The sequence below is a fragment of the Meleagris gallopavo genome, chromosome 20, assembly GCF_000146605.3.
Source record: "Meleagris gallopavo isolate NT-WF06-2002-E0010 breed Aviagen turkey brand Nicholas breeding stock chromosome 20, Turkey_5.1, whole genome shotgun sequence".
NCBI lineage: Eukaryota > Metazoa > Chordata > Aves > Galliformes > Phasianidae > Meleagris > Meleagris gallopavo.
The window spans coordinates 1,469,367-1,487,091 of record NC_015030.2 but is presented as its reverse complement, the minus strand read 5'-3'; the positions used below and the strand labels follow the sequence as shown (position 1 = coordinate 1,487,091).

The 17,725-nt window shown below is 44.5% G+C and overlaps 1 protein-coding gene across 2 annotated transcripts in view; it reads left to right on the top strand.

The window, feature by feature from the left end:
• The first annotated feature begins 2,044 nt into the window (after positions 1-2,044).
• Positions 2,045-17,725, top strand: part of MYH10 (myosin heavy chain 10) — a 50,925-nt gene continuing 35,244 nt past the window's right edge. Inside the window, exons 1-4 of one of the 2 annotated variants that reach the window (XM_010721213.3) lie at positions 2,065-2,182; positions 7,528-9,746; positions 11,191-11,283; positions 16,165-16,228. In XM_010721213.3, the coding sequence (XP_010719515.1) occupies positions 9,744-9,746; positions 11,191-11,283; positions 16,165-16,228 (160 nt within the window). In that variant the 5' untranslated portion in view covers positions 2,065-2,182; positions 7,528-9,743. Of the gene's footprint in view, positions 2,183-7,527; positions 9,747-11,190; positions 11,284-16,164; positions 16,229-17,725 lie in introns of both variants that reach the window. The other variant, XM_010721212.2, reaches the window with a different exon arrangement.

The window sequence follows — 17,725 nt, the reverse complement described above, 5'->3', positions numbered from 1 at the left end:
GCATGGGCACCTGAGGTTTACTTTTCCCTTCTCAATCTTCATGACTATCTGTTACAGTTTTACGACTTTCTGTGTGACATCTGGCTGGGTAGAAATGGAATTTTCCTTTTTTTTTCCCCCCCTTTTTTTTAAATTCAGCAGAACCCCGTGTGTTTTCCCTTGTGGCAGTCCCAAGGTACACTCAGCTTCTGTGCTGGGTATTGATGATTTCTTGGCAAAATTGAACCTGGTTACCCATTAGCTAATTCTCAGAGCAGTCTTTGTAACCAGCTCTTCAGATTATACATCCCAAGGTTTTTATATTCCATGCATCCAGCACAGCCGGTTTATTCACTGAGTCCTGAGGGTCTTTCCCATGTCTTCTAAATGCTTTTCAGTAGTCCAGTGCTAGCGATTTCTACATGTCCTTATTGTGTTATTGCCCAATTAAGTTCATTTTCTCACGATGAAGACCTGCAGCAGTGGGTTGCAGTAGGAGGTGGCTGCCCCTGAGCTGCAGCTGCCACCACTGCACTCAGGTGCCCCAGGTGACCCCCAGGCTGTGCTGCACATCCCCTCACGTGGTGCAGTGCTCTCAGCTAACACAGCTCTGCCAGCTCCAGCAGGCAGTGACCCCAGCACTCCCACCCAGCTCTTCCACGCTGCTCTTCCAGACTGGCTTTGCTCAGGCACTGGGCTGCTTCTGGCCTGCTGGTGGAGAAATGCTCACCTCCTGTCTGCTGCCACGAGGGCATCCCTCCCAGCGCAGTTGTTCTGTGTGGCTCCTGGAACGTGAGGGGAATGGGGGGTAGGCTGAATCCATTCTCTATGAAAACATGGGGTAATGCTGTCTGCGTATGCACAGTAACACTTTCAGCTGCTGTGCTGTCCCATTTTTGTAGATGTTGGGTGCTTCCGAGTTGCCCACCTAACCTGATTTGGAGGTATCCAGTACCAAGAGGACACACTGGCTACAAAGCCAACGGGTGCAGCTTGGTTAGGTAACCCTATGGTTTATGGAGGCTGCAGAAGGATGCACTTGGATCCCCCTAGGAAATTAAGTTTCCATTTAAAAACCTCAACTGAGAAACCTGCAGGCACGCAGCATGTCGTTCCAGGGCTGGTGGGTTTCTGAATGCTGGGAACCACCATTCAATACAGAAGAACTTCAGCTCTTTCAGTGCAACGCCACGTAACAAAGTGCTTTTTAGTTTGCTATTCTCGAAATGCAAGCGAGTCCCTGTCGCACTTGAAACGAGATCTCTTTGCAGTGATTAACAGCCAGTTGCATCACTGAGGCAGACCTGGTAGTGTCTGTGAGTGGATTTATTTAAAATAATAAAAATCCATAGCATCATTTGTGTTTGCTGTGCTGTGGGCTTGGCCAGAGCTCTGCCTGTACCATGTAGGCAGTTGAGTTTAGGATACCCCATATGGCAATCTTCCAGTGAATTCTGACGTTCTGCTTTCAATCTGTCTTAAGAATAACGTATGTGTTAGCTGCCTTTATTGATGGAGCACCGTACCACTCTGCACCAATTCATTTCTTAATGAATGGATGCAGCCCCGTGGCTACAAGTGTGTTTGAAGCCAGCTCACAGACTGAGAGGAGCCGTGGAGAGTCTGAATGCTTAAAGTGTGCCTTGCTGTATTTTGAAACATCTGGAGATGTTGAGAGTTTCCATCAGCTTGGTAATTCTCATAACCGGGTCCTGGAATATGAGATGCACTAAATGTTTAATAGTTTAAATGTATGTATTTGCAGTCCGGAAAAAAATCTGTCTCTGGGCAAAGAACAGGTCTGTTTCTCATTACTTACAGTACCATAGGAATTCAGGCATCTAGTCAGAAGCTTTTAATCAAACAAATGTTACATATTGTATCAACATCCTAATGCTGAGGAGATCTTTAGGATGAAGGAGGTATTTTAAACAAATGCTTTGCAGCTCCTTGCAACTCCAGGATTTTGGTTTTAGATGGTTACTGAAGTTCTGTTGCGTATCTGAGCCGTAAGTGGAATAACTGGGGGTTGTCATTATCGAAGAATTGACAAGCTGTTGAAAAATCAATGTTGAGGAAAATGTTTAAAATGTTTTGCAGAGGCGAATCTGGTGCCGGGAAGACTGAAAACACTAAGAAGGTTATTCAGTACCTTGCTCACGTTGCTTCCTCCCATAAAGGAAGAAAGGACCATAATATTCCTGTAAGTTGGGAAATCTTCTTTTTCTTTATTGTTCTACCAAATTCAATTGAAAATAAAATAATAAAATTAACTTTAATTAATGATGAGCTGTAACATAATCTATGCAACTTTGATCAACCGTTTTCTCTTTAGTGGGTGAAACAAACAGCTAGCAATGGCATTTCCATTTCGTGTCAGCTGTGTGCAGGAGTTACTATTAGAAATAGTATCAAAACTTTCGGATGCAGTAAATCTGTTTTCTAAAGATATTTCATTAGCATGAACAGTTCCTAGTGGACTTGTTTCCTATCAGATGCAGTCTTTAGTACTAGTGTGTGTGTGAACTGGCTGTATCATACAATCACCAATGCTGGGAAAGTCCTCCAAGACCATCCAGTCCAACCATCCACCCACCACCAGTATTTCCCACTAACCCACATCCCTCAGTACAACATCTGAATGTTTCTTCGGCACCTCCAGGGATGGTGACTCCACCACCTCCTTGGGCAGCCCATTCCAGCGCCTGACCACTGCTTCAGAGAAGATATTTTTCCTAATATCCAACCTGAACCTCTCCTGTTGTCATGTGAAGCTGTTTCCTGTCATCCTATTGCTAGTTGCATGTGAATGGGCTTCAATGTCTATTACTGTGAGCACTTGGAGCACTTTGCAGTGAAGTATTTATTTAACTTTACTGTAAGGCAGGTAGGTAGCTCTCATCTGTACTGGTGTGTGCATGCCTTTCTCCAGGAGAACCACAGGCCTCAGGGTGCATTTTCTGGCTTAGCAGCACCTCCTGCTACTTCCCTAGTGGGCAGCACTAAGCACTAGGATGTCAGAGCTGTCAGTCTTCCTGTGTCAGGGCTTGAATTTCTGGAGAAACAGATTTTGAGTTGGGATGAATTTATGAAGAAAGGAAAGCCAAGGGTTTGAAGGGCGAGAAATAGAAAGAATACTTTGGAGATAGATTTGGAGAGATCAAGTTGAAAGTAGGGGGAAACATGAATCTTCCCTCTACTTGAAAGCAAATTACATGCGCCTATAAGTTACTGCTTATTCCAGTTGTTGCTGGTTTATTGCACAGAGCAAATCAATGTTAGGTTTTCTCAGAGCATGTCATGCAGTCTGAATGGACTGCAGGTTGTCTCATCTGTCACAGGCCTTAAAGGGAAGTCTTTGCATCAACAGTACTGGACAGGTGTTCATACATGACTTACTAGGGGTATGTGTGGGTTTGCAGAAGGCTATTTAGGATGTCTTCCATAAGATGTGGTTTTCTACATGGGTTCTGGCTTATGGTGTTATTGGCTTTCCACTGAATAACCTTGAACAGAACCTGCACCTTTTACTATTTCTGCATGAGTAAAATTGCCCACACCTTTCTGGGGGTAAGTGAATTATGCAGCCTGGATTTGTAACAGCTGTTCTTAAATATGCTGTGATAGCTTAGGGTGCCTCTGTTCAAAAGAGATGTCTGCAAGCCTCTTGCCAGCTGCTCTTTTGAGTGGGTCACGCTTGTAAGTTAGAGGAGGTTGCTCAAGACTCTGAGCTGTTTTGAAAAGCTTGAGGGATGGGGATTACACAACCTCTATGGGAGCCCATTCCAGTGCCTGATCACTTGGAGCCTCATTTCTGATTGTATAAAAGAGATTGGATATTGGCCTCATTTGTGCTGTGCTTCCACTTTGTGCCAGTATAGTTGCTAAAAGAAGCACCCCTTTGTCAGCATAACAATTCCTGTGGCCACTCACTGGCTTGGAAACTGATACAGGCTCAGGCTGTGCTCTTAATGTCAGCCTGGCTTTAGCAGAGATGAATATTTGTATGAATTGAGGAGATACAGGGAAAGGGGTAAGCTGGGTGCGACGCGTCAGTGAAGGGAAGGGTGAGTTACTTTCTTTAAGGCAGTGTTGGCAAACTCAGTTTAAAGCACAGTTCAACCAGCAGTTTAATTTCCTCCTCCCTGTGAGATCGTTCGGGTTGGTGATGTTCATCCCCAGAGTTCTGAAGGTGGCTGTTGTGATTGGCTGCTTTGTGAACCATCATTGGCATGATGGAGACTGGGGAAGCTTTTATTTCTTACAAAACTTAGTTTTAGCCCCTAAAAAGGAATAGGTCCTGGATGAAAGTTGGATGCTTTGATTGTACACTTCATTCACTGCTGTGCCTTATTAAGCACCAAGTTTTTGAAGCACACAGACTGTGTAACCAAAACGGTTTTGAAAATGAATTTCCCTTTCTGTAACAACTTGTTTTTACTTATTGCAGACAACACCCAACCTACACAGCTAACACCCAGAAGTCTAGAAGTGTCAGAACTGGAGTTATATACACAGCCCCAGTTTGTTCCTGTTGACATGTTCATTGGAAACTGCAGAGGTTCAGTAGTGGTCTGCAATACTGCAATGCTGTACAACACTTGTGTTCTCATAGAGGAGATGCTAAATAGTCTTGTTAAATAGACTGTGAGTTAGGGATTTATTTTTATCCATCCTCATCAATGACTGACACGCTTATTAGTGAGATAGCTGAGTTCTGCATGGGCTTGTTTATGAAGCACTTTGCACGCTGATGAAGGAATAGTTATTTTCCCAGTGCTGTTCTAGGGTTACCTTCAGCCTGACAGACGGACTTGTAAAGATGTTACAAAAACTCAGCTTCCAGTTGGGCACCTCAGGTCTCACCGGAGTAACGCTTCAATTTCTACATCACCAGGCGCGTTCCTCGGGAGCACACGTGAGGAGCGGCACGTAGAGCTGTACCTGTCTCTTGGAGCACAGCACGGCCGTGTTTGGTGTTCAGAACTTGGCTGTGAGGCTTTTGCTTCCCAGCGGGGCTCTCCTGTGCCCCTGCAGTGGGTTGGGTGAGGTCCAGTGTGAAAGAGAAGCAGTATTAACTGTGGAACGTGGCTGAGCGAGTGATACCGAGTCTGTTGTCTAGGAATGGAGTAGGCTTCCTAGAGACACGTAAGGGAGGGAGCACTAAAAACAGGCTGAAGGTGGGTGGCAGTGGGCCTGGATCATTCACAGTGAGCTTGGTTGGCTTCACAGAGGGCACATGGGCTGCTGGGTTGGTGTGCAGCAAGGGAGGAAGCTGGAAGGTGTTTGTTGACAACTGAAAGCTTGTAGCTTCACGTTCAACAGATTTGACCTCTACAGACTGTGGGAGAGGGGGCCGTTAAGAAGTTTGCAGGTAAATCTGATTCATGGTTTATTCAGTTGCTAATTGTGCCATGTGTGGAGCAGCCTTACAAAGAGTCAGGGTGCTTTAACTCAGCTGTCTCAGCCTGGAGGTGACCCACACTTATCTCCTGCTGTGCTCAGCTGCCTCTGGGCTGTGTGTGGCACCTCCTTTGCTCTCAGTTATTTTTCTGGATGGTCAGGAGATGTGGAGACGACATTTGAAATGAGAAGAAGAAAACAAGATTGGGTAACTGGTTAGAGTAGGGTGGGAAACTAGTGAGAGAGGGTTTTGAACAGATTGAGAAAGAAGACGTGGACAAAAAGGAGGGTTCTGTTCAGCTTTGTGACTCATCACTCACAGACGTACTGGGGGTAGGACTAAGAAAAAAGAATGGAATGTGTTAATGCGTGTGTTACAGAGCTGCTTTACTGTGATTGTGTAGTGAGCCCTAATTCTAACTCCTGCATTCTGCTTTGGTTTACAAACACCATGGGTTTAGTTGCTGCAAAATACAGAAATAAAGTAGATTGCCTACCCAGCTTTCCAAAGGGATGAAAAAAGTGCTGCTTACTGCCCAGGGATCACTGCTAACTTGCACGTACTGCAGGCTGTGTGGGGTTGGGGAATGCTGCCTATGGGCAGATCTGGACCCTATTTGTGGTCAGATATTTGTAATCAGCAGATAATGTAATACCGAGACTGAAAATAAGAAGCTGAGTTCTATTAATGACATCCATCACTACTAACTCCATTTCTACTCATCTGAACCAGATCTGGACAGTGCCAGAATGAAAGGAATGCCTGTTTTCTTTCTTCGCCCTGTAATCAATACAAGTCCTCTATTTTCACTAAAATCCAGCTCTCCTGCTGATACTGCTTTAAGCCTCAGAAATAGCTGTGATTACTTAGTTACCTGCATTGGCCTTTGAAGGTGAAATGCAAAGTTGTTTAATTTAATCTCTTCAGAAGAGATGTAATTGGTTTTTTGGAGTACAGGACCTTGGGTTGGCTGGCTCAGATGGAGGCTCCCTGTGATGAGGATTTCCCAGGTGTGCTATAACTGCCCTCATTGAATGGGAGAAGTTAAATGTCTGTCTGGTGCTCAGCCCTGTTCCGAGTGAGGGAATGAGACCTGGAGAGAGCAGTGCAGTAAGCAAATGCCTCTGAGTTGTGCCTGTCCTTTCCCACTGCTTGAGGACTGCTGGTCTTAGACTGCAACATTGAACCTTATTTTCAGATGCCAGAGTTGTTTTCCAAGCAGATATGATTGAGCTTTGCTGAATTCACACCACTATCTGAATGAGGTGAGGCTCTGGCAGCTGCTTTGAGGAACTCTATCCAAATCTGTTTTCTTGCACTAAAGCAGTTCTAGAGCTTCGAAATAACAGGCAAACAGTGGATACCAAGTATCTGACTTGGAGTGGAGATCTGTGCTGTGCAGTATTTCTCCCTCTCAGGCTCTGTGCAGTGAAGCTTAAGTTTGGAAAACTTGCAGATGGAGTCACAAATATAACAATGAGAGTGAAAACGTGTGCTTCTGCAGGAGCTGTGCAGAGTTGAACTGTGGGGGCTTATTTTCCATTCATAGCTTCTTTCCTGGTAAAACCTGTAGGTATTTCGGTTTCTTAAGATTTTGTTTCTTTTGATGCTTGCTCTTGAGTGAAAGAAGCAAGCCTGGTGTTGTTGGAGGGTCTGCATCTGTTAAATATTTGATGTGCAGCCCAGAAACAAAACTTCAGACATCTTAAGGATTTTGCTTTCCTCATACGTTCTGCCATAACCTGCCTTATTCTTTAAGGAATAATGATCATTTCATTCATACAAAACCACCCTGCAGGGACTGGGACTGTGGAGAAATAGTTAATTAGCATTATGGGTGTTTATTTGGCAGAACTGTGGAAAACAGTGTAAAACAAATCATGCCACTGCCCTTTTCTCTTGCTGCTCAAGGTCCCTCTGTCATCTTGTATTGTATTTGAAATTAGTTCTTTGCATAAGAACAGGTTTTAGCATTTTGTGCATGCACTGGCAAGTGAATAACTCCCTTTCTAAAGCCAAATAGTTTGTATGAAGTGAGTAGTACACGGTTAAACTAAACCTACTGACATGAATAATGTGGGATGTGACTTGCAGCTGGAATGCTTACTTGCTAACATGTGCGTTTGTTTGTTTGCAACGAACAGCCCGAATCACCCAAACCCGTGAAACATCAGGCAAGTGTTCTTCTTTATGCTTTTAAAGTTGTGTAGGTGACCTTCATCTCTATTTTCTGTCGATTTCCATTTATCTGCACAAGCTTTGCCCCATGTTCTATACAGCTAATAGTAATTTCAGTAACTATTTAAGTGGCTTTGTTGAGAGCGTGGGCTGGTGAAGAGCTTACAGGCTCCAAGGCATTGCAGAGCACTGCTCCTCACACCGTGGGTGTCCCTGTCCTGGAGCACCTGGGTAACCTCCTCTTGAGCTGAGCTTCCCCAGGGTGCTGTGTGCATACTGAGTGAGTGTGCCATACGGGAGGACAGCAGTTCTTTGTGCTAAATAAAGGATGGGGGTCATTGGAGGTGGCAAAATACTTCTGGTTAACATATGATTTTCCCTGAATGTTTTTATAGCTGCTCAGGTAACCTGGCCAAAACTTCAGTTCTCAGGTGTGTAGGGCTCGGTGTATCTGTTTGATTCAGGATTGGAGCATCCCCATGGCTCACCAAACTAGGTGTGTGAGTGCCGTGGTACCTGCCCAACTGAGTTAGCACTGTGAGTCCCAGCTGCTGTCATCTCGGGCTGGTTGGAGCTGCAGGCTCATGCTGCCCAGCCCTGTCTTGGGCCAGCAGCCACCCCACTCCAACTCAGCTTGCCCACGCTGTGCAGCATTGCTTCTGAGCATCAAGAGGAGAATAAGATGGAAGCTGAGGGTAAGACTGTGGGAAGAAGAGCTTATTCCCACATATCATGCGAGATGCACGCTCCGGTCTCTAACCTGAGATGGTAAGTGATGCCTCTTTGTCCTGGGCGTGAGCTTTTCAAATAAGCAGAACGCTCTGCAGTGGCTCTGTGTGATACAGACGAGGCCTGGTAATTCAAGAAGCTGCCATGAGTTAAGTTAGCTGGTTGCGTTCTCCCCCCGTTTTCTGAAAGCTGACCGTAGTGCATCTTAACTCCCTGTGGGGAAGGGGGAAGGGAGGGAGCTTTGGTTTACTGGAGGCAGCAGGAAGCCACACGGACAGCGGTGGTGCCTTTGCCAGTGTGTGGTAACTCCTTAAACCTCTGTAACCCAATCGTGTGTCGGAGCCCCGTGGTCTCATTTTCAGAAGTTACAGACATTCTTCGTACTTAACCTGATCCTTCCTCCATCCAAACCTCAGACAATTCAAAGTTGTGGGCTTTTTCTTTTTACTGAAGAATTTCCTTGTTCCAGAAATAAAGCATTGAGCTAACTCTCCTTTAGCTTAGACTCAGCGTGCAGTTGAATTGAATTCTTTGTTGGCAGACATTTGAAATGTATCGGTGGAAACATGCTAATCCAGAAGTGTTGATATTGCATAAACCATAATCATTAACATCTCTGTTTCGATGTCATTTTGAACTACAGAGTGGACCCCTGTTGTATGTGAGTAGCATGTAGCTCCCTGCTCCCCAGTCTTCACAACGACCCAAGCCACTGGGATGCTGGTGTTTCTGAAACTGAGACAACAATCCGTCCTTATCTTAACGTTGTCCTGCATGATGTATTGCATGACTTCACTTTTTCCACAGTTTCAATACTGCTTTTTCCAAGTTCTGATTAGATGCCTATGCTGGAGATATGCCTGTAGACCAAACTTAAACTCTTTCCAAGGCACTGAATGCTTCCTCAGAAATGTTTTTGACTCTAAAGCAATCTATCTAGAAATGAAAATCACTAAATCCAGTTTAAAATGTTTTACCACCGTTCTTTTCAGCAGCTATTCTGCACTGTGCAAGGTTTGCACATAGCAATGGCCGTGGAAAGTCCACGTGTGAAGGACAGCAGCAGAGCTGGCCGGGCTGCAGTCACTGCTTCTCACCTCTCTGACGGCACTGCTGAGTGCTTCCTTCAAAACCCCTGAGATAATCATAAAAATGCACTACAGAACTTACTGCATTCTGCTGGAGGATGCCAGTAGGGTGATTTCATGTTGTGTTGCAAGGGTTCCTGTGCACAAGGCTGAATCAGTGCTGTGGTGCACAGAAGCACTTAAAGCATGGTCGAAGCATTCTGGAGCGCAGAGCTTTCAGGCAGCACAGCAATGCTCTGTAGAAAAGCCCAATTCTGAAGTCAGTGTGCTTTCTTTTCCAGAATAGATAGAATTTGAAATGTAAGCTGTGACATGCTTGCTGCGTTTAATATACGTAGCGTGGTTTGTTTCAAGCTGTGTGCAGCATGGTAAGCAAGCTTTTCATTTTTATTTGGTGTCTGAACAGGAGCTGCAGTGTGGTTGGGAGAGGGGATGGGAGGATTGGTGTCAGCAAATGCTTTTTCCTGACTGACACCTCTGTTAAGCAGTTCATAGTCTTAAGAGATTCCTATGTCCACACAGCAGCTATAACAGTGATCTTATTTCCTTCAAACTACACGTTTTATCGATTTAAAAGTACTCCTAAGGGCTGTGATGTTGTCAGCCCCAGCTGTGGTTCATTGGCACTGTGGCCCAAGTGTGGTCGGGGCTGAGATGCATGCATTTAGTTTTCCTCAGTTCCTTTGGAGTTCATAGAATATGTAGTCCCAAAGGAATGTTTGGATGTAACCAAGTTCTGAGCAGATAACGTGAGGTCCCTGTTAGAAAGCAAACAGCCATTTGTTTCCAGAAGGACTTGAAATATAATTGAATATTAAAAATGACAGTCTCAGTGTTAACCCGTAAAATTCCCGTGTGAGAATCTGCCTTGTGGAGGCCTAAAGAGACTGAAGTTTCCATTCCAAAATGCTCAGTGTGGGGTCTGTATTCATCTATGCTATAAACAACTGGAAAAAGCAGGTTTATGAACACGAACTTCAGTTTTTGGGACTACATTCCAGAGAGATACAGCTTCACTTCTAATTTTTTAAACTATCTTTTAAAGCAGGAAAACAATGTCATACCTTCCTGCGTGCCTCTCGGGCTCGTGGAAGCAGCACAGACTTCTTTTGTTACAGAGCTCCTCGTGAGCAGCAATTGTAAAAGCTGTTGTGCAATTTCCTTAAGATAAGTGCTTTGATTTCTACATCCATTGGCTTGAGCTGAAGGAAGCACTTAAAAAAAATATATATACATATATATATATATATATATTAAAGATGCCTAGCAATTTTGGCTGAATTGGGCAGTTTGAAAATGATCTTTGCATTTGGTGTTACTCAATTCCCACTGTGCCGTTGTGACATACTTTTAGGTGCATTCAGGTCAGAGATGTTCCAGTGACATGAATGTGACTGATGGGAAACGAGCACTTCACCGATTTCAAATTCAGTGTGGAAAATGGATGTGCTGTCAAATAACAAAAGAGAGCGAAAAATCTTTAATTAGTTTTTTTCCTCTCAGGCATTTGAAGTCTGTGCCTAATTTCATCAGCCCTAGGTGTGAATTTTTGTTCTCCATCTTCAATGATTTGCAACATCCATCGAGTCCTATTCAGTCCCCCCCCTGTGTGTGTGAAACGAGCACAGAGCACATTCTTCACTGGATGGAAGAGACTGCAGTGAGGGGAGGGCTGATAACCTCCTTCTGAAGATGGCACCACTGCCACCACCTGGGTAAAAAAGTGACATCAGGAAGAAGCAGGGTGTAGGAAGCTTTCATCACGTGCACTGTGTTCATGTCCATGTGCTGTTCTGTTTGTGTGGCTTTTAGGGGGAGCTGGAGCGTCAGCTTCTGCAGGCAAATCCCATTCTGGAATCCTTCGGGAATGCGAAGACGGTGAAAAACGACAACTCCTCCCGCTTTGTGAGTTATTCCCTTTTCTCTTGGAGTCTGTAAGTCCACCTGACTGCTTGCGGAGAAATTCCTCTATAGAAGTTCAGCTGGTACCAGAAGGTTTCTTTACTCTTTCCTTGGTGACCTCAGGTTCTGCTATAATGCCTTCTGAATTGTGCTGGAGTCACTGAGGATGTATCTTCATTGGCTTTTGCCAAAACTTGGTTTAATTTTACCCAGTTTGTAGTGCCCACTGTTCTTGAACTGCCAGTGGTATTCGTAGTGTAACAAATACCTGTGTGCCATGGAGCTGAACTATGACTTGCACGCACAAATCACTGCCGGGTGATGATCAAGTCTGAAGAGATGCAGCACCTCTGGGATTTGGCTGAGCATGTTGCCTTCCTGTCAATAGCTGTTGATTGGTTTAGGGAGAATATCCTCAACTTAAGGAAGAATAAGGTACCAAGCTTACATATAAAAACTGTTCTAAATTTCAATGCCCTTTTGACTGCTTTACTGAAGGGAAGCCAGGAAGATAGCATGACTTACATCTGAGGGCAGAGCACTGTTGTAGCTGGTTGAGTTTGGATGGGTTGGTGCCTTCTGCTGCACTGGTAGGTGACTTCTTTTCATGTGTTCCTTTGAAGCCATTGGTGGAATTTGGGGTGAAAAAGCTGTCTTCTGTTTTCAGGGAAAAGTCGTTTATAGTGCAACTTTCAAACTGTGTGGGAGGCATTAAATCTTTTCTTCGCAAGAACTGAACTAAAACTTACAGAATAAATGAAAGATTTTTGGCTGCCTTGATCTTTCAGCGGCTGCCTGGATTTATTTGTATAAAATCAGCTCGGGCGATAAGGGCTCTGGAGAGTTGCATGACTGAATCCTTTTGTGTTAGCAGTCAAGAAGGGAGAGCAGAGTACTACAGAAATTTAACTTTTTGATAACTTTATAGCCACGTTGTTTGCAGTACTGGCTGATACTCATGTGTGTTGTGACAGGATTTATAATATCAACAGGTTTCACTGCCCAGTAATTCTTAGTTCCGTTGCTTGAATCCATCAAACACTGCACTAACTTAACAAAGATACTTTTTTTTCATGGAAGTTGTTAGCATCTGCTCTGTATTATGTTGAAGTCTGCACTGCCATCGTGAACATAATCGCTCAGATGGCTCCAGCTCTCTTTTTATAAAGGAACAAGTTTAATGCACTCCAGATGGTGTCGTCTTTATGTTAAAAAAAGAAAAAAAAAAAAAAAACACTCATAAAATCTTTAGCAACAGGCATTTCAAAATCCGACTTGAAAAATGTGTCCTCCCACAAAGTGGGAACTGCTGTTGTTCAGCACACACGGGCCTGACAGTCTAAGGCTGTTCCTGATAATCCAGATAATACTGAAATGAGGCTCGTGTCAAGGCATTTTCTTTTTCCTTCTCCTTGACAAAATGCAGCGCTCTTCTATATTTCAGGAAATAAATTCTGGAGGATGCAGTGGATGGGAAAGTGGTCTTTGTTGGGTTCATATGAATGCTGCTTTCCCCCTTATGTGGTTTTCAAGAAGCTGTGTACTTTAGTGCTATAACGACAGTGTAAACAGAACTTGGTTGTTAGATACAGTAGTGGTGGTCATCCTCCTGATGAGTTAAAGATTTCACAGCAAGATTTGCCTGAGCTACAGGGCATATTAACATCTCACTCATGAGAGATAAGCTAGGTGAGTGGCCCGTCTAGTACAGCCTTCAATGGGAGCTGAATGTCGAGGCTGAGAGTGTGTGGGTCTCCTCCTCTTGCTGTCTGCCTGCATTGCCTCCCAGTTAGTTTCATTCATGGAACTGGGGACTGGCAGCAGAAGTTAAATAGCCTCTAAGTGTGAAACGGAGTAAAGCAGTTGCTAATTTTGCCAGAAAAGGCTACTGACTAGACGTGGTGCAGTGCTTCACGTTTGCTTTCACATGAAACGCGGCAAATTCATGCAGTGTCCCGAGAAGGATTTGTGTCATCGATTATGTGTGTGAAGCTGTCAGCTGCCACTGCTGACACACGGGTGCTGACACACGTTCCATCTAGCCAACGGGCTGTATTTCAGCAAAATGCCAGTTTCCCCATTGTAACAGTTACAAACATAGCCTTCTGGACTTGTTACTGCACAAAAAATTTAGGCTCAACTTCAAGTAAAGCACTTTAGTATTCTCAGAAACCTGAATTCTAGTTCTGCTCCATGACAGGATGCTTGAAAACATGCCCCATTCTTTCCAGCAGCACTGACTTCCCAACCACGCTGCAGGTTAAGCAGAGGGGCGAGCACTGAAGCTAATTCATAGTATTCCAACAGTTTTAAGAGAGCTTTGAGAACTCTGTACTGAAGGCTGTAGAAAGTAAGGCTTCAGCTGGTTTTACGTCTCTTTCGATCCCCGACGTGGCTGGGTGAGAAGCATGCTCAGCCTTGTGTGCAAGTCTCTGACGTGACTGGGCTTAATCAGAAAAGTTGAGAAGCTGAGGGTGTTCTGGTAAGTTGTAATTATTTGAATGACTTTGGTGATGTGTGCAGGTGTTGTAATAGTGCAGCATGGCAATACATTCCAAGAACATCAACTATAGCAAGCCATCACTAGGATATATCTATTCTCCAAGCTTGTAGAGTAGAATTTCTAATGTGGAAATCAGTGGTGTGTTCCCTGAGCTAAATAGATCTGCCAAACAGGAATTCTTTAACATACCAATAGCAGTAATCTGCCAGACCTGAGGTTTGTGAAGATTTGGATGCTGCATATCAGCAGACTTCCAGAAATCCGTCTCTTTTCACAAGAGATTAATTAGTAGGTGACTCTTTGCAGCTATCATCCAAAGATGCACTTAGGTGGCTGTTAATAAATTGCCATTGTTGCTCCCTGTGCTCCAGAACCTGTTTCTACACAGATAAGAGTATAGATATTGGATGTGATGAAAACAGAGATCCTGATGTGGTTGCTGAGTGTTCCCACTGGTTTCTTCACACGTTTGCAACCAAGGCAATACTTAAACTTTGTGCTTTTGAAACTCATAAGTATGGCAGCAGTACTTTTAGAAGTGGTCCAGCTCCAAGCCAGAGGCAGTGGGGAACATTTGTGGCCAAGTGACAGACCAGCTTGGGCTACTGATGTGGCTTCAAACTGTTTTAATTTGGTTGAACTCTGATACCTGGTGTAAAGCACTCACTCACAGCTACTTTTTTCCCAAGATCCACTGTGTGTGTGGGAAGTGTGATCTGTATCACAGAATCATTAAGGGTGAAGAAAGATCTCTAGGATCATCACATCCAAGTGTAAGCCCATCACCACCGTTCCCAGTAAACCATGTCCCTCAATGCCATACCTACATGGTTCCTGGGCACATCCAGGGATGGTGACTGCACCATCTCCCTGGGCAGCCTGGGCCAAAGCCCGACCACTCTTTCAGGAAAAAATGTTTACTAATATCCAGCCTGAAACTCCTCTGGCACAAACTGAGGCCATTCCCTCTCATCCCATCAAGATGAGAGGGTTCCTGCTGCACCACAACCTCCTGTCATGGAGATGTAAGGGAGCAATATGGTCACAGCCCTTCCCTCACCCAACAGGCGGATCACCTGGTCACAGAAGGAGATCAGGTTGCTCAGACAGGACCTGCCCTTCGTGAACCCTTTTGGCTGGGCCTGATCCCCTGGTCATCCTGCATGTGCTGTGTCATCATACTCAAGATAGAATTGATCATACTCAAGATAGAATCGTAGAATCACTCAGGTTGGAAAAGACTTTAAAGATCATCAAGTCCAACTACGACCCAACCAAACTACCCTCACTAACAGCCCTCCACTAAATCATGTCCCTGAGCACCACATCCAAATGGTTTTTAAACACATCGAGGGATGGTGACTCAACCACCTCCTGGGCAGCCTATTCCAGTGCTTAACAACCCTTTCTGTAAAGAAGTGCTTCCTGATATCCAACCTAAACTTATCCTGGCTCAACTTGAGGCCATTTCCCGTTGTCTTGTCACCTCTCACCAGTGAGCAGAGACCAGCCCCGCTCTGCTGTAAGCACCTTTCAGATATTGGAAGAGAGCAATAAGGTCTCCCCTCAGCCTCCTCCTCCCCAGACTGAACAGCCCCAGTTCCTCATAGGCCACATTCTCCAAGCCCTTCCCCAGCCTTGTTGCCCTTCTCTGGCCCTGCTCCAGCACCTCCATGTCCCTTCTGCACTGAGGTGCCCAAAACTGAACACAGAACTCGAGGTGAGGCCTCACCAATGCCGAGTACAGGGCAGGATGACTTCCCCAGTCCTGCTCACCACTCCATTCCTGATCCAAGCCAGGATGCCATTGGCCTTCTTGGCCACCTGGGCACAGTGCTGGCTCACATTCAGCCGACTGTCCATCGGTACACCAGATGGTCTGGCTCTTTGTGGAGAAAAGAAGATGTACAATGAAGAAAGAAGTCTGTTCTTTCTTTGCGACTGCTAGGGAAGAGAGAGCATGGAGGGAGACAGCAAGCACTCTAGTTTTGGAAAAGGAAGAGTTGTGATGGTTGAGGTGGGCAGATAAAGCCTACGTGGGTGCCTGAAGATGCTGCTGTTCTGTGGGGATGGGTACATTCAGTATAGCAGTGCTGAGGTTTTATCACTTAAGGAGTTTTGTCAATGGGAGAACTTGAACTTCTCTCTTAGAAAAGTTTCATAAGTCTGTCTTATGGACATATCTAAAATCTTAGTGCTTTAACCTTCAGAAAATGTTCACATGCACAGTAACATGTTTCAAGTGATGAATGCATTGCATGGAAAAGATTCCATTTTGGCTTGTGTGAAATGCCTGTTATTCAGCGTGCAAGTGCCGTTGTTTTCAAGTAGTTGTCATAATCCCAAAGTAAGCACTTAACAAAAATATCTTTTCTCTACAGGGCAAGTTCATTAGGATTAACTTTGATGTGACTGGTTATATTGTTGGGGCCAACATTGAGACGTGTATCCTACTTAATGCCATATCAGCATTTGAATGCATTGGAATGCAGTGAAAGGTTACCTGATTTCTACAGTCATTCGACCATGTCCATCTCGTCCTTTGTTTCAAAATAACTGATCAAGTATCAGAGTCAGCACGCTTCCTTATGCTTAGAAACCGGATATCCCAGCGTTTAATGCTCTGAAATCTGCTGGATTTTCTGGCCAGCCTTGAAAGCAGGGTATGTGAAAGTTAAATAAGTTATTTCGAGTGTTCTCACTCTACAGCAGTTGTGGAGGAATACACTGCTAACTGAAACAGCTCACGAGTGCTGTGCCCAGGGCTCACTGCCCTCAGCAGCTGTCTGCCAGGAAGGAGGAGCTCAGCACCAGGCCTGGCACTGCAGGTGTCATTGTACCAGGTCACCTTCTGGTGTCCCAGGCCTTCTGGGTACCAGGCTAGGCCCAGTAACACAAGACCTACTAGCAATTAATACTGAAGCCTAGTTCAGTTTTAGCCTTAAGGCCTGTTTTTATTTATGACTGCCTAAAAACAAGTGAGAACACTTAGACTAAAAGCCTTTCTCAAGTTGTTTTGTTTATGCTAAGGATGTGTATATAAACTTTTTTGGTCTGTTTAGATTGTCCTGGGGGAAATAGCAGCAGGATGGTCATAAAATTATGAAATCAAAAGCTTTGGTCAGCAATACCTTGTGAATGTTGTTCATAAACAGTGATACAACTCAGCTTTCACTCTGTGCCTACAAACTTCATGTGAAGTGCAATGTGTGTTTGCTACTGCCACAAAACATAATTTCCCAGTAATGCTGGGAAAGACCTACAGTTAGTTATTCAAAATACAGTTTAATGCTGAGTGATTTTCTTTCTCAGTTCAATACTTAGCACAGCAGTGATGGCAGCTGTTGGTTTTATGAAAATGCAGGTAATTGTTTTGCCTGGAGCTTTGTGAGGACAGGAGGACTTTGCTTTTAGGGAGTTTTTTTCATGGCAGGATCTTGCTTTTGTGTCAGACACTTCAAGTAGGATATCCCACGTTTGTTTTACAGTATGGAACATCAAGATGTGAAAGCTTTAACATAGCAGCTTGTGGCAGCTTATGAGACGTTACCTGCTGCACAAATTTGAATTTGAAAAGTGTTTAAAGGCAATGGAGAATATCTTGTGAAAATGCTGTCTTACGAAATTGATAAAAGTGCTGAATGCACTTCAGCTGAAGTACTTTAGAGTTCAGCAGCAGCTGGGTTTTTGTCCTTAGATTAACACTGACGTCCTCAGAGAGGAATGACTGAAGAAGGATGACCAGCTCCCCTCTCACTTAGGCTCCAGCTGATCCATTAGCTGCATTGTTGTCAGCTGCATGCAGCAAGGAGACGCAGGCACCATCCAAGAAATGAGTTTGCTGCAATTAAATGTGAGCTTCTATCTGAATTTGAAATCTCTCATTGAGCATTACTGAAAGTTTGTGTTGGGTTTAGTCCTGTCATTACTATGAGTCCCTTT